The sequence below is a fragment of the Asparagus officinalis genome, chromosome 1 (genome assembly GCF_001876935.1).
Source record: "Asparagus officinalis chromosome 1, Aspof.V1, whole genome shotgun sequence".
Classification (NCBI taxonomy): domain Eukaryota; kingdom Viridiplantae; phylum Streptophyta; class Magnoliopsida; order Asparagales; family Asparagaceae; genus Asparagus; species Asparagus officinalis.
Window position 1 is genome coordinate 107,346,374 of NC_033794.1, and position 17,631 is coordinate 107,364,004.

General features: G+C 38.1%; 2 protein-coding genes across 3 annotated transcripts in view; both read left to right on the plus strand.

Moving 5' to 3' along the window:
* Positions 1 to 5,016, plus strand: part of LOC109838969 (crooked neck-like protein 1) — a gene marked incomplete at its 5' end in the record, with an annotated part of 14,918 nt that extends 9,902 nt beyond the window's left edge. Inside the window, 3 exons of the mRNA XM_020407403.1 lie at positions 3,858 to 4,068; positions 4,153 to 4,351; positions 4,481 to 5,016. Of these exons, the coding sequence (XP_020262992.1) occupies positions 3,858 to 4,068; positions 4,153 to 4,351; positions 4,481 to 4,598 (528 nt within the window). The remainder of the gene's footprint in view (positions 1 to 3,857; positions 4,069 to 4,152; positions 4,352 to 4,480) is intronic.
* On the plus strand, positions 12,164 to 17,164 carry LOC109828885. Of its 2 annotated transcripts, none has more exons than XM_020395869.1 (2): positions 12,164 to 13,618; positions 16,745 to 16,838. In XM_020395869.1, exons 1-2 carry the CDS (start codon positions 12,304 to 12,306, stop codon positions 16,753 to 16,755), a joined length of 1,326 nt encoding a protein of 441 aa, XP_020251458.1. In that variant the 5' UTR covers positions 12,164 to 12,303; the 3' UTR covers positions 16,756 to 16,838. The 2 variants fall into 2 exon arrangements, with proteins under 2 accessions (XP_020251458.1, XP_020251457.1); XM_020395868.1 differs by having other exon boundaries at positions 12,166 to 13,574; positions 16,745 to 17,164.

Below are 17,631 nucleotides of genomic sequence, written 5' to 3' on the forward strand. Positions count from 1 at the left end.
AGCGCCTTGCGCCCGAGACGCACCCCCCAAACCGCCTTTAAAATCACTGTTACTATTTACCCTTAATCCTTTGTCAGTCACAAGTTCTTCACTGAAATAGATCAGAGAATACAACTGATAGCAATGCATGTATTATGTGAAGTTATAGATCAATAACACAGAGGACTAAAAAAGAGACATGCATCTCATCTAACATTGTCTGATCAAGTTAAGAGTAAAACAGTAGAAATGCATATAATCATCCTTTGAGCTCACAAAGATAAATTGTCATTCAAAGCATTTATGTTTGCTTAATATATAGATAAATTATCATTCAAACGACGATGATTTCACCTCAAACTTGGTGTGTTGGGGTTTTAGAATATGTAGATCAAGTTCAACGGAACGGATCATCCACAATGTAGCTCAATCATGTGATTTTAGGTCGCTTCCTTAGATGATTATCTAAGGCGTCACCTTAGAAACACTTTTCCATATATATATATATATATATATATATATATATATATATATATACTATAGAGCGAGAGAGAGAGAGAGAGAGAGAGGGGAATATGCGGTATGCTGGCTACCAAGCACAAATTTATGCTTGGTAGTGGGGTGGCATATTATCCTCTACTCATTCAAATGGCGGGATCATATTCACAATGGGTTGAATATGGTCCCCAATTTGAAATGAGTGGATGAGAATAGGACACCTCACTACCAAGCACAAAATTTGTGCTTGGTACCAAGCATACCCATTTCTCATATATATATATATGAGAAATATGGGTATGCTTGGTACCAAGCACAAATTTTGGGCTTGGAAGTGATGTGTCACATCCCTATCTACTCCCTACCCATGTGAATATGATCTCAAATTTGAATGAGTGGAGGGGATGTGACACCTCACTATCAAGCATAACTTTTTGTGTTTGGTACCAAGCATACCCATATTTCTCTCTCTCTCTCTCTCTCTATATATATATATAGAGAGAGAGAGAATAATGAGTATCCTTATCATAGGAGGGGATTTCCTCCTTGAAAATGATGTGGCACAATCCCCACCATGTGATATTCTCTCATTCATGTGCTTAGCATACATATATAAGTACAACAATGATATTTAAAACCATGTAGTCATCAAAGCATCCATGTGCTTAACATAAAAGTCCAAAAGCATTTAACTAACAACATCTATGTTCCCAAAAATACAACTCCAAAAGAGTAGTCATCAAACTACGAGGCCACAAGCATAGTCATTAATAAGCATAGTGATTGTCGACATTTGGAAATACTCCCAAATCATAAACCTTCTCTTTTGACCATCATTCATCTTCACAAACATATCATTCACGTCTTGGGAAATATTTTGACTAAGGACAGTCAATCGTTGTTCATTAGTAAATTCTGGAATTGAAGCCACTCCCTCGACTCCGGTTGGTTGTTCCACTCGCCATTTCTTGCACAACGGGTTGAGACAATGCAGAGGCGGTGGTGCAGGAAGGTGCTTTATGAATATTTCTGGTAGTGCTAGAGGTTGATGGTACAGATTCAGCCACAGGAGTGCCAGGATCTGGAGTGCTATTAGGGGGACGTGGTGGAGGATCTACGTGTGGTTGGGTAGGTTCTTCTTCACTCATAGCATCAAGCCCAATCTCATCATCAAATATACCCTCATCGGGCTCACCCAATGCATTATGTATTGGCGCACTCTCTACACCCTCACTTCCTAAGCCTCTTGCTGCTCTCCCACTAGCAAAGTGGCTACCCACCACCATCTGCTTATCCCCCAAATTTTCAAACAACTTATCTTTAAGCATTGGTGTATTAGGATGAGCCTATCGAAAAACATAGATAACAATTTTTATTCTCTTGTTTTGACCATATTACATAGTCACACCTAGTTTTTTTTGGCCCTCTCACCATCTTGAGAGTACTCTTCCACAGTTTTGAGTTTTCAAAGCAAAATTCATCCTACAACGCAAATATCAATAATGACCAAAACATGATACATCATATGTTTCACATAAATAATGGCTAACAGTTTTTATTTCTTCTATACATATTTATATACATATCTATCTAATTATCTATTGTCTACATATAAATTACAATGAACAACACCTACACATAATATTTCTTCTGTACATATTTTTCATCCACCATATGTTCACATAAACAATGGCTAGCTTATTTTTTGAAAATGAAAAAAAGTATTAATTAACAGAAGTTTTCAATATTTATAGAAGTGCATGTAACTAGTAATGGCATAGTAAGCCGGCAATTTCTGACATTCAAACTCAATATTTATAACAAAACTCTCATTTTAGTAACCTCTAACAACATAATGGTCATGTTTCAACATACACACACAAAAACCCAACAATATTGGACTGTTAAAACACAATACAAAAGCCCAAAAAAACCAAATAATTTTGAGACATCTAGTAGAAGTTGGTGCCCACTATATCATTGGTCAAGATCCCTAGCCAGAAGAACAAAGAGACTGAGGACTCCTGTATAACACACTACATAATAATTAATGAAAGAAAAGTGAGAAATACCGCTTTTGTATATAAAAGGGAATTTGTAAAGACTGCAGAGAATTGGTAGATAACTAGATATAAAGTCTTAATTATTGTATATGGATTTCACTGCCTTACCTTTGAGGAAATTGGCAAACTTCCTGTTTACATTTGACATGTAAAATGTGGAATGAACCAAGTATGCAGATGACAAGTTTGCCATCAAGTAGAGCTATCAAACTTCATGAAACCAGGTTTCTAGATCAACCAAAAGTGCCTACCACGTCAGAAACTTATGCAAACCCAATGAAGAAAACCAGTCCCAAAATCAACAAAAACCCAATTTCTTTTTAAAATTTTCTCAACATGTCTTATGCTTGCTTCATTAAGTGATTCTCCATGTCTGTTCTCAATATCTTAATTTATCATATAACTTGCCAGAAATATAACTAAAAAATCACAAAATAATTAGAAGTTAAAGCCATAGGCATGATATCAAATCTCCCAAAATTTGGTCAAGCATGTACCTTGACGGTGACAAATTCAAACAAGACGTCGCTGTAGGGAGGCGTTGGAAGTTGCCACGGAGACTATAGGGATGGATTTTGAAGAGGAGGCGTGAGACTGTTTCAGATAATCAGCAACAAAATCAAAGCTTGTGAAGGGGAGTTGAAAAGAGAGAGGGGAGGAAGGAGAGTAAGGCTGGTGGAGGAGGGTGAGAGGTGATGGAGAAGAAAGAAGGAGAAGAGATCGCACCGCAGGAGAAAGAAGACGATGCTGGAAGAACGCGATGGGATCTAGGGCAAGATTACCCCATCTTGTTCCAGCAAGCAATCTGGGGTAATTTTGAGGGTGGGGTCTAAGGAGTCTTTATATAGTTAGGGTAATTTTAGGAAAAGTGGAGTATTTGTCCCACAATTATCCCAACAAACCAATAACACTATAAAGTTGAATCCATACTCAATTACCCCAATGAATAACATCAAAAAGTGTTGTTCCAAAAATTATCCCAATATCCCTTAATTTACACCAATGAATAACCCCCTTTAGTTAAGAAATCCACTGATCCCGCAATAGATCATTGGTTCGGATGATGGGTTGTAGATTTGGAACAAATTAGTATTCAGTAAGAGTAACCAGTCAAGTCTTGTGTGCACCTGTTGAGCTTCCTTTGAGCTTTCTATTATTAGTTAGTTTGGGCTGTGTTTCTACACATACTTTTTATAATGCAAAATTTTGATAAATTTTAACTGCTTTACATATGTTTTACATTTGTGTATAACCTCAGTTATGAACAACTTTAGTTCACGAAAATCTTGCATTTAATTAAATTTCCCTGCATTTCAGGCATACATTGATTTTGAGATATATGAGAGTGAGTATGAGAGAACAAGACAACTGTACGATCGGCTACTTGACCGGACAAAGCACTTGAAGGTGTGGTTAAGTTATGCCAAGTTTGAGGCTTCTCTTGCAATGGAACAGGAAGACGAAGATAAAGAGAAACAGGCAACGAGTGATGCTGAGCAAAAAATGGAGTGCATCCAACGGTGTCGGGGTACTTTATTTTCTCCGATACAAGTCTTTCTTCTTTGTTATAGATTTACTTCCAGCTAATCCGTGCGTGTTACTTTTTCCACAGGTGTGTTTGAAAGAGCCTTCGATTATTTCAGAACGACAGCACCTGAACTAAAAGAGGAGAGAGCCATGCTCCTGGAGGAGTGGCTCAATATGGAAAGCAGCTTTGGAAGCCTCGGGGACGTTGGTATTGTACAAAAGAAATTGCCAAGGAAAGTAAAGAGGAAGAGAGCTATTCGATCTGAGGATGGAACTCCTGCTGGGTATGTTCTTTGTTTTCTTCACTCAGGCGTGTCTCTATGTTTCAAAATCTCTTTAATTTATAATTTAGGCCGTCTTATTTTCATTTTCCCCTGGGATAAAACAAAGTGACGTTGGGTAATTTTGTGTAGGTACGAGGAGTATATTGACTATGTATTCCCTGATGAAGTGGCAATGGCTCCCAATTTGAAGATATTAGAAGCCGCTTACAAATGGAAGAAGCATAAATCAGGTTCAGATGAGGAGTAATTGCGCCATTATTTCTTATGCTCACACCGCAAGCAGGCTGCTCCTTTTCAAGATTTTCTTATGTTCATTCTAAAAGGAAGCAATCCGAAACCGATCTCGCAATTTGTTGCCGACATGGTTTGTGTTCATCCTCCCAGGTTTAACTGTGCGTTATAGTTGCGTTATAGTTGTGAGATGTCAGCAGCTGGCTTCGCAGAGTTGGGAGTTTTATCATGCTGTGCCATTGTAATCTCAGTCCCAGTTTTAACTGGAGGGGTGCGTCGCGCATGGATCTTTGGATGTTAACGAGGTAAGAAGATGACGGTCAAAAGTACTATCGTTGTTGGTGTACTGAATGTCAATTGTCATGTAAGTTTTTTATAGATATTTAACTCGTGAAGCAATCTGCTTATTCCATTTGCTATTGTGTTTACCGCGATAGGCTTGAGTACTTACACAACTTCGCACCATTTTGTTACGATAGCGTGTTGTTTTGTTAAAAATAACATAAAAAAAGGAAGGAAAATTTGAGATAAATACAAATGTTAATTTTAGGAAAACCCCCTCAACTATTTTTTGAGGGTCGTTTTAGAAAATCCCCCACCTATTTAAACTTTAGAGAATCCACCGACTATTTTAACTTTAGAAAACCCCTTAATTATGGGGTTTGTTTTATATAACATTCCTTAAGTTTTAAAATATTATTTATTCCCCCTTAACTTTCCTTACTTAACACCCAATATTAATATAATTAAAATCTAAAGGAACAAATAATTTAGAATGACAATACCATCCCTAAAACGTAAATTTTTTACCAAAGTGTTTGTTATTAACTTTTTTGGTTAAAAAAAAGGGAAAAATGTGTCCAGGCCCCAAAAACAGAAACTTCATGTGCTGCAGCCCCTCCTACTTTCTCCCATGTGGTTCAACCCCTTGAAGTGTGACATTTTGTGCTGCAGCCTCTTTTTAACAATTATTAGATGCCAGCTAAGCTAAAATTCCCAAAATAACCTTATCCCCTCTTCTCAATCCTTCAAACCCAGTTCTCTCTCTCTCTCTCTCTCTCTCTCTCTCTCTCTCTCTCTCTCTCTCTCCCCCCCTCTCTTTAAAAACAATGGCTTTCTCAAGCACGTCGCTCTGGCCCTCGTCCTCCTCGCCGTCGCCACCTCCTCCCAGGCTCCCAAGCCTCCCCTGAGTTCGCCGCCGCCTCCCCTCCTCTCCTCCGCCCGACCTCGTCGCGGTAGCTCGCCGTCGCTCCCCGTAGTCAGGTTCAGAACTAGAACAATAGATTGGAATTAGATATAGGCCTTGTGATTCTTAAACCAAAAATCAGAAAATCCAACCCAATAACATATAGTAAATAAATAGTTTAAACATGAATGCAACTCTTCGCTCGTGAGACACGCGATGTAATCAAATATATACTGACTCTCAAAGTCTTTCCGACTCTTGTTCTATATTTTTATCATAACCAATTTAACAAAATGAATATGTGAAATAACTTATTGTTGTCATGCATCGGGCTCGCAAGCCCCTTGGCACGGTGTAAGCTGTAGGACCATTGAATGTAATGCGTTATTTGGCTCAATCCACTACCAAAATGGTTAATCATGTTACACTTCAATCTCACAACTTAAAATATAAATACTACAAACTCTCACCCACCAATGAGGGACTAAATTTTGGGATGCTACAATCACCCCACATTAAACATGTGATGTCCTTGTCGCGGCATATAACAATTGTTCTGTCCCTGTATTGCCACCGGGCGATGTGGATTCTAGAGGTGATCCTATGGGTTCTAGAGCTAGCTCTCACCACACTCACGCGTTGTAGCACTTAAGTCTCACATAATACTTAGTTTGACACTTCCAACGAGCTACTGCTCTGATACCATTAGTCATGCCCCGAGTGCGCGAGCTCGTTGGCATGCTGTAAACCATGGGAGACACTGAGTGTAATGCATTGTTTGGCTCGATCCACTGCCAAAATGGTTAACCACGTTACACTGGGATCTCACAAGTTACATTATAAACACTACAAACTCTCACTCACCTACCCATGTGTGACTAATTTTGGGATGCTAAAATCTAAATCCAGATATGGACCTACATTTGTTTCAGTTTTTGATCCTACAGTGCTTGTTAGATTCTGATTTGGATAAAACATACTTTATTATTGGATTTGGGTTATACACAAATCTGAACTGAATCTAACTTCACTATGTCCCTACAAAACAAAAATTTTAGATTCTTCTCAAAGCTTCAAACATTGTTTTAGTTTTATTTTTGCACTTGGGACTCTTTGCCCTAAAGCTACAGGCTACAGCTATGAGTATCTTAAATCTACAGGAAGGAATATACACAAGGCCATTGTAGAAAACATGTACTCAGAAAGTGTTCGTGGTTAGCATTATTCAAAGAACATCCCTGAATGACATGCTTGCCTAACAAACACTTCAACATAAAAACATACAGTTGCTAAGATATGTCCTTGATTTATCTTTGTAGTGATTGCTTGTCTGCTGAATCTAGATACTTAAATCATCTTATTCAATTGATTATGGCACCAACCCTGTAACAACCTGTATCTATAATATCAACCAAACTAATGAAGCACCCACATACTGACAGCTGACATGCCAAAGATGATTAGCATAACCTTTAATTGTCGAGCTCTAGTCTTAGAGATATTTCCCAAAAAAAAAATTGATAAAAAAGATTTCTAACTTTAATCTTTTTATATTCTCCTAGGTTACACATTTATCTCATAAGGAAAGAAGAAAGCTAGACATCCCCTTACTGTCAAGTGGCACAAAGAATCTTATAGGTGATCATCTTAATTCTTAACTAATATATGCATTCTAATTTTTGTGTCTTACATTTTTTGCAACAGCATCCATGCATTCCACTGGTATTCCTTTCTCCATGAGCTAGTGAGCAGAAGTCACATGTACCCCCACGTCCCCACCTGAACTTCATTATTTTTCCTAAACCTGAGGTGGCTCTATAAGAGCACAAGCCAAACTTACATGTACCGAATTAAGCTTCACAAAATTATACCAAGTGGTATGCAGTAAGCATGAGGATAATGCACTCATATCCTATAGAAAAAACATAGTACCTTAGAAGTACAAATGTAACATATCACTGAAAAACAGAAGCATATGTCAGATATAATTTTTGAAATATGACAGGCATTACTGTATTGCAAACTTTTTCCTAATCTCATTCCTATTTTGACAAGGACAAACAGGAAATTAACAAGGAATACATTGCCACAATGTGAACAAAAAGTACTCAATTGGAGGAGAAGCAGATCATGTGTTTCCAGCAAGAAGCACTCGAAGTGAAACAAACAAGATGTGCAGTAAATTCGAAGCAGAAATATAAAATTGGGACCCATAATCATATCAATTTATAATTACAAATCTTAAAGGAAAGACGTATAACCTTCAGTGCTGCACGTTTGAATGGAGTCGCCCGTACGTATGCTTTCACTAACTTAAAAATTAGTATATCTAGGGGGATTTGTTGCTGCTTATCTCGCAACCATGGGTGAGCTGCAAAGAGAAAGTTATACAGTAGATCACATCAATAACCATACTCAGATCTCTACCTAGGAGAAGCCTCAAACGTACAGTGTTAGTTCTAACACGCTACAGTGTTAGTTCTAATCTGTACATTGTTAGTTCTATTCTGTAGCGTGTTAGTTCTATTCCGTGTTAGTTCTAATTTATATCAAGTTAGTTTTATTTTATACCACGTTAGTTCTAATTTTAACCATATTAGTTGTAATTTATAACAAGTTAGTTCTAATTTATAACAAATTAGTTCTAATTTTTCTAATTTATAACAAATTAGTTCTAATTTTAACCACGTTAGTTCTAATTTATACCACATTAGTTCTAATTTATACCAAGTTAGCTCTAATTTATACAATGTTAGTTCTATTTTATACCAAGTTAGTTCTATTTTATACCACGTTAGTTCTAATTTTAACCATATTAGTTCTAATTTTATCTAATTTATTCCACGTTAGTTCTAATTTATGAAAGTTGGAATGTTAAGGTCACTTGATGAATAATAATTTATAAATTAGACATTTTTCCTTGTGCCTGCAGCCCCTTCATTTTCATTTTTCTTGGGCATCATCCACTCTTTTCTCTTGGTCATCCTCCTCCGGACTACCATACTATAGGGTTTAAAAGTGGCAGGCGCAGCGGCGAACTCCGGCGTAGTCGAGGGCTAGACGGGGAGCGACGGCGAGCTACCGCGACGAGGTCGGGCGGAGGAGAGGAGGGGAGGCGGCGGCGAACTCGGGGGAGGCTTGGGAGCCTGGGCGGAGGTGGCGACGGCGAGGAGGACGAGGGCCAGAGCGACGAGCTTGAGAAAGCCATTGTTTTTAAAGAGAGGGGAGAGAGAGAGAGAGAGAGAGAGAGAGAGAGAGAGAGAGAACTGGGTTTGAAGGATTGAGAAGAGGGGATAAGGTTATTTTGGGGATTTTAGCTTAGCTGGCATCTAATAATTATTAAAAAGGGGCTGCAGCACAAAATGTCACACTTCAAGGGGCTGAACCACATGGGAGAAAGTAGAAGGGGCTGCAGCACATGAAGTTTCTGTTTTTTGGGGCCTAGACACATTTTTCCCTAAAAAAAATCTTTCAATTTATTTCCCCTCTTCTTCTTCCTCCATCTTCATTGCGTGAATCTAACTTTTTCTCTCTTTTTCGAAACGCTAAAAACTTCTTTTATTTTCTACTTACCTATGTCTGTAATGTTTAAAACAATTGAAACTTTTGAAATTTTTTAAAGATTAGTTTCTTCATGAAAATCCATCGAATTTAAGTCTAATATTTTGATTGGGTTGAGTTTTCAAACTCACATGAATTTTTTTCAAGCAAGGGTATTTTAGTCATTGAAATTTTAAATTAATGATAATAGGGCGTCATTTGGCAAAAAAAGGCTTAATATTAGAAAATCCCCCGTAACTTTGGGCGATTATCAGAAAACTCTCCTTAACTTTCAAAATATTAGACACCCCTCTCCCTCTTTAAGTTTAGGCATTATTAGAATACGGCCTTTAACGTTAATATTTTATCACAAAACCCCCCTAATAGCGTTACCCGAATTATCCCAAATTATCAGCGAACAAAAGTAACCCCTATATGGATTTTCAGTGGGACAATTTTTTTTAAAGAACTCAGAGAGTTTTTATGCAAGAAATCAGATTAATGTGTTAAACTAAAATTTAAATTTTTTTCTATCACGTGAGGGTGCAATCCCTCCTAAAGCATTTTGTTTTGCTGAAAAATTGGGATAATAAGGGATAACACCGTTGGGAGGGTTTTATGATAAAACCTTAAAGTTCTTCTTATAATGCCTAAAGTTAAGGAGGGGTTTCTAATATTTTAAAAGTTTAGGGGTTTTGTTGATAATTGCCCAAAGTTAATGGGGGTTTTCTAATGTTAAGCCAAAAAACATCTATAAAGATAAATTGGATTTTGTAAGACACCCAAAATTCATGTGAGCTTAAATTTTTTTTTTCAAACTCATCCGTGTCCCCACCCTTTTGTGAGTACGAGTGTCAAAATATTAGGTTAAGTATAGCAGTACACTTATCGCTGCCCAAAATCATATCATAAGACTTCAGAACAGTATGACCGCAATGCTAACGTGACTAAATTTAGGAAAATAATAGAGACACACTCTTAAACCACACTCTTCTTTCGCTATAGTACAGATGGGAGTGTGGTTTAAGGTGTGACTGTAGTGCCTCTCCTAAATTTATAGTTGCCGCAGCCCAAAGGAGTCAAAAAAACGGCCGAAAGCCGAGTCCTCCTTATCTCGGTCCAATCTTATTCATCTTCCTTTAGACCCTGTTTGGATTGAGGGTAATGGGGGTGAGGGGAAGGGAGAGTAACTTTTAACATTGTTTGGGAAGTAAATATAGCAAGTTAATAGGGGTGAGGGGAGGGGAAAGGAGGTGAGAAAATACCATGATTTCTTCCCCACCAATTTGGGGTGTAATGGAGGTGAAGGTAAAGAGGGGGAATACAACAAATGTAGAGAGACATATTTACCCCTAGCTAAGATTAAAATCCAACGGCTAAAATTTGCTCACAGAAACCCCACAGTATAAACTCTCGTTGCAAGCGCCTCCGCCATTTCTTCTTCCTCCGCATCTCATCTTGCCTCCGCGTCTTCTCTCCTCCGCGTCTTGTCTCGCCTCAATCTCTAGCTCAGTTTGAGCAAGTGTTTTGATTTTTCAAGGTAAGATTTTCTCTCCTGTTACTGAACTTGCAGGACTTGGCCTTGGATAACTCAACGAAATTGAAGAAATAAGTGAAAGCGGTTGAAGCTTTTGTTCTTCCTCCCTTCTTTGAAGGGGTCTTATGTCAACTGTGGAGAGAATATGAGCATAAATAGCTACTTTGCGGAAAAAAAGTTTTATTTTATTTCTCCGTAATGCTTCATTGGAACATTTTTCACGGGGATGTTGGTTAATGAGGTTGATGCTGGATAATATTAATAAACACAATTTGTTTTTTAGTTTTTGTTGATGAATTTACTTTGTATCATCCAAACTGAGCTTATTTGATGGAGCAATAAAATTTGTAAAAGACCGTTCAAAATTGGGGATTTTTGCAGATTGAATGACAAATGTTATAGTAGTTTTGTGTTCGTGTAGGTATTTGAGTTTCATCATTTAGTTGGTCGTTGCTCTGCTAACTGGGTATATTTGCAAAAGAAGAGTGAAAATAAGCTTTGTATTGTTTTGTAGTCTCATCGATGAATATATTGGTTATTATTTTTCATTCCAACTATACTCCATATTTTTTCATATTTATCTGATTTGTGTTGATTGTGAATATACAATGGGGAAGGAGATGATGACAATAATAATATATAGCAATAGATGCATATTTGATATTTAATTTCTAACAATAATATAACTTAATAATATGTGATGGTATTTATGTCAATTTATATACATTCTCTTTCCTTCCCTTTCCGTTATTACACTTTCCAAACGGGATAAAATAACTTCCCCTTGATTCATCTTACTAGTTTCCCAAATAAGTTTTAAAAATTCCCTTCCATTCCCTTAACTTAACTTCCCTTAGGGCTTGTTTGGATTTGGAGGGGGTGAAGGGAAGTTAGGGGAACATAGGGGAAGTTATGTTAAGGGAAGTGAAGGGAATTTCTAAAACTTGTTTGGGAAACTAGTAAGGTGAATCAATGGGAAGTTATTTCACCTCGTTTGGAAAGTGTAATAATGGGAAGGGAAGGAAAGTGAATGTATATAAACTGACATAAATACTCTCACATATTATTAAGTTATATTGTTGTTAGAAATTTTCGCCGTTGGATTTTGATCTTAGCTAGGGGTAAATATGTCTCTCTACATTTGTTGTATTCCCCCTCTTTACCTTCACCCCCATTACACCTCAAATTGGGGGGGAAGAAATCATGTTATTTTTTCACCTCCTTTTACCTCCCCTCACCCCTATTAACTTGCTATATTTACTTCCCAAACAAGATTAAAAGTTACCCTCCCTTCCCCTCACCCCCATTACCCTCAATCCAAACAAGCCCTTAAGTTCCCCCAACTTCCCTTCACCCCCTCCAAATCCAAACAAGAAGTTATTTTACTTTCTCGTCCTCTCCTCTTTCAGCATCCACGCGCTCTCCTGCTCGTTTGGAACCCTAAACCCTAATGGCACCATGAACGAACCAAATTTCCCCATCCCCGATCTCAGCAACTCCACTCCCCAAATCGACATGGAAACCCTAGAAACCCCTCAACTCATCCCCCGCTTGAAATCCTCTCTCCAAAGATCTGAATTTGACACTGTGGAATCTATCCCCGTACGGAGAGAGAAAAGTCTCTCAGAAACCCTAACCCTAAAAGAAGTCGAAAGAATCGAGCTCCAATCCACGTACGACGGCCTCTCACGGAGATGCACCGAGCTCGAGGAGCAATTAGGGCGGAAGCAGAGGGAGGTTGATGAATTCAAGATGGCCGTCAAGAATCTACAAGTCGAGCTTGTGGGTCGGGAGATGGAGTGCAGGGAGCTGAGGGCTAGGGTTTTACATTTGGAGAAAGGGAGAGGGGTGATTGAGATCAGTGATAGTGAGGATGTCGATGAGGATTCTTGTAAATATTTGAAGAAAGAGGAGGGAATCGTTGAGAAAGATGAGGACTTTGTGTTGACTCCGACTCCCAAGAGGAAGCGGGCTTCGAGAATGGTTGCCAGTGAGAGCGAGGACGATGAAGATGATGTTTTTATTTGTAAGCGCAAGAAAGAGAGGCTCTATGATGAGAAAGGAGAGGAACAAGAATTGAATGCATCTCCTGCTGATAGCAGTGATCAAAGCGACGGGAGCGACAATGATGATGATGTCCCCATTGGCAAGCTTATTGAGAGGAGGCTTGGGCATAACAATGGCAAAGAGGGTGATAAAACTCGTGCTCAGCCCCGGAAGCGTCTGGTGAAATTAGGGGAACACAGCGCCATGAAACACAGGGAAAATGGATCGTTTCCTAGAGATTCTGTACCTCAGAATCAGTTGCATTCTCAAACTAATAGCATGAGGACAGCAAGGTGCCGAAAGCTAGTATTTTCAGATGTTGGAAACGGTGAAGATGAAGAGGTGGATGTTGATGATTCAGATAGTGAGGATGAGAGTCTGAATGGGTTCATTGTAAATGACTCTGATGATAATGAGAGAAATGAATCTAGTTCTTGTTATATGTCTCAAGAAGTTTCGGACAGTGATGTTGAACTTGATGATGTGTTGGCTACTCTACGTCGTAAGAAAGATACCAAGATATGGCATTACGAGGCAGATATGCTTGCTTCATTTTCAGAGGACCCTGAAATTTGTATGAAGGCTGTTTGTGCTCTTTATCGACAGCAAACACTTGAAGAGCAGTCAGTAAAGGGGACAATAGTTGTCAATAATCGAGGGTTTAATCAATGTGATGCATATAGGTATGCAACAGTAAAGACTCACTATTACCATTCATTCTTCTACGGTATGCTTTATATTGAATCTTTACCAGCCTTTTATGATAAAGTAAAGAATGTGAAGCTGTAGCATGCATGTTGTCCTAATAATATTAGATGTACATGTTTTCTCCTTTGCTTGCTAATGTCATGAAGTTGTGATTCTAATGAAACTCAACATTAGAGTTCGAGCAATCACTACATATAATATGATTCCTAAGAAGTGACAAACTATGAAAAATAAACTATTGCTCAATACCTTACATTCCTATTTGCATGCTTTCCGTTGTAGTTAATGCATCGTCACATTGAAAATGTCACATCCTTTTCATTTTTATCTCCACTCACTGAATCATGAAGACAACATTACATTTAAGCCCTCACTTGAGAAATGTGGTCTCTAAAATATAATTGCACATTTTACTGCTAGCTTTTTTGGTAAATTCCATCATACGCATTTCTTTCTTTGATTAACTAAATACCAAGGCTTCGTATATTTCCAATAATTATCTGAGACCAAATACTTGGCAGATTTGCTCGGACAAAATATTTAGAAGACAAATAATACTATAATAAAGCAATGTGAAAGTTCTTAAAAAAAGCCTTCTTATTTCAGTAGTTTCTTTATAGTAGCTCCATTAGTTAGTTACTAATTTTTTCCTCAAAAACTTTCTTCCTCTTAAATAGTTTTAGTTAGTTATAATAGTTTTTTTAGCGACAAATAGCATATAATGGTTAACCAAATGGATCCTTCTGTTGAGGTTGGGATCATCTCATCCTTATGTTTTCAAATATCGATTATTATAAGAGAAACTTCATTTACCATATTATGGTAAAAAAGAGAGATTTTTGTTCCATTCTTATCTAGTTAGTGAAAGGTCATACTTCTCCCGGTTGAGTTCTGCAAGTTGGGGTTAGGTATGAGCTGGTTCAAACCATGGACCGAACAGATCCATCCCAATTTGGGTCACAACCTATTGTGGGCCAAGCCCAACCCGGCCCACATTGGAGGTGGTTATGGGCAGGCTGGATTTTGATCTAGAACGGGGACCGAAAAGGCAGGCCGACACACTATAGGTCTGGCCCACTAATGACCTGGCCTGAGTTAACTATGAATGTTTATTTCTTTTAATAAAACTAAAATTAAAAATTAAAAAAAAAATCCTAGAAGCCCACTAACCCAGCGACCAACGCAAAAATGGAAAATTAAGACAAAAAACCTTTCTTTGAAAAATATGATGAACATAACTTAAGGGAATTCAGCTCCTTAAAACATTAACAGTTAACATACTATATATATAGTATATATATATATATATATATATAATATATAATATAGAGAGAGAGACGCGTGAGAGAGAGAGAGAGAGAGATAGAGGAGAGAGAGAGAGAGAGCAGAGAGAGGAATATGGGTAATGCCTTCGTACCAAGCACAAAGTTTGTGCTGTTGAAGTGAGGTGGCATATTATCCTCGACACTATTCAATAGGCGGCCACATCACATGAGTTGAATATGTGGTCCCCAATTGAATGCACGTGGATGCCAGGAATGAGAACACGTCACTACCAAGCCAAATATTTATGCTTTGGTACTCAAAACATACTTCATTTCTCATATATATATATTTATTAATTATATATATATTATATATATATAATAGTATATATCCTTTTTTCTCTCTCTTGTATTTATAGTTTAAATTTAAACTAAAGGAGAGTTATTAACTTCTTGTGGATGTAGGTCTTCCTTTGAAGTCCGAACCACGTATATCTGTATGTCTGTAATGTTTCTCTATGTGATATTTATCTTTGTGCAACACACACACACATATAGAATATGAAATAAGAAAAAAATGAATTAAATATAATTTTATAAATATGAATACAAGTTTAATATAGTTTAAAAAGTAAAAAATAGAGGGGAAAACCCATGGCAGACCCACGACCTATGGGTTGTGAGCCAGTTCCAGCCTGGCCTGCCCCTAGGCAAGTCGTGGGCTGGGCTAGGTCCAATCCCGGACCCGGGATCAAAGAGGCAGGCCTAGTCCACTCTGGCTAGCTGGTTAACGGGCCTGAACTGGCCCGACCCACACCCATGACCAATGTTACATTAAACGCTGGGCGCTTCTAGGCGTCGGACTTGGCGCCCAGCGCTTAGTCGCCTAGGCGGGCGCCTAAGCGGTTTCTGGGCGTTTTTTTTCTTTCTTCATTTAAGTGGTGGTCGAGGAGGTTTTGCTGAAGGTCGGAGGAGGTAGTGGAGATGTTCATATTTGGAGGTTAATGGAGTTTGGATGACGTGTAGGCTACGACGCATAAAATCACAATCAAGACCTACAGGGTGCAATCTACGTAAGCAGACAATACTCCCCTAAACGCTCGTAAAATCTAGGTGGGCAGCCTAAATACCGCCTAAGCGCTAGGCGCTAGTTAGGCGGCCTAGGTACCGCCTAGGTCTAGACGTACGTCTAAGCGGACTAGGCGGAGGTTTTTTAAAACAGTGCCCATGACTACTGCAAGTTATGTACAAAATAAGCATCAAATCAGTGGTGGGCTTCTATGGGATCATTTACTTGTTCTTTATTTGGTGCTTAGGTAAATTCTTATTGTCCCTCTACATTTTAAATCAGGCTAAACTTTTCAATGCAATATCAACTAACATTTTGCTTTTCTGACCTTCAGTCAGCTATTTGACTTACAAGACCTCTTAGTTTATCTGATGTTTCCTTTCTTCTGTGTGTGTGCAATACGTAATTCGATTGGAGAAAGAGCATGTATTCTCTGTCTATGCACTCACTCTATAAAAATTGGTCAATATTTTAAGACACGGATGAGTAGTTGTGGTGGTTTTTTTCCTCTTGATCATGGTTTTAACGAATTCATGTGCATGCTTGCTGTAGGAAGCTCAGCTATAAACGCATTCCCTAAACATCTCATCAGATTATGGGACATGTGATTTGTCCTTCCAGATACAGCTATACAGGGAATCATAACATAGTTACTTCAGAGAAAATGAGGCAGTAACTTATTTTTGTTTGTCATATAGAGTTTTATGTTAAATCTGTTGGAGTGGATTCAATTTATTGTAATCATCTTTTTTTTTTCCTTTGAAATTTGATGACGTGGTATGTTTCTCAGATTTGATATGTGTTATTTTAGGGCATCTATGATTGCTGAGTTTCTTCTTGATGGAGATACCCACGGCCCATTGAAAAAGTCTCTTGAAGAATTTGAGAAGCAATACCCTGGTGGGATCGAGTACTGTCGGAAAATAGCTGATCGTTACTCCAAACAGTTGTTTACTATTTATCAACAACAAGAGGACCCCTTCTTCTTTCCATCATAGTGTAGCAGTTCTCTCGCCTTTATTTCCTGCTAATCCGTTGTATTTTCTACCGCAAATACCCTAGGAAAAGCTGGACAACTCCTCTCTTGCTTTTCGCCTTTTAATATATCAACTTTTGTTCCATATGTTGCCAGGTTTGTCTTGCTTTGTATATAAAAATCTTGTGTGAGTCTTTAAAATGTGCTGATGATTAAACAGTTGCTTGGTACTTACAGGGTTTGTTCTTCAGTTAATTTCTGGTGTCATCTATAGAAAAATATCAAAGCAGTGAGTCTTATCGTAGAGTTTGGCAAAGGAGGATTAATTGGTGTACGTATAATACACCACCTCCCATATAATCTTGGGGGTTTATACTAATTATGTTTGTAGTCGTGCTAACATGTTCTTTGTGAAGGCTGAAGTTGATCAAATTATGTGCTCTCTTCTTTGCCCTTTTATTATCACGTCTTTTGTCGAACTTTCAACATGCCCGTAAGAGAGATTGACCAAGTTAGGAGAAATTTCCTTTGGGGTGGAAATTTTACAAGAAATCGTACAAAAACCTCATAAGTGGTTGTGGATAGCCTTTAGAAATGATTGTTGGGCGGTGAGGTTCCTTTCTGTGTACCGCTCATCATCATTACCTTGTCGCAAGCATTTTGAATAATATTTTTTCAGTTCTAAGTTTTATGACAGGCATATGAACACTACATCAAATATC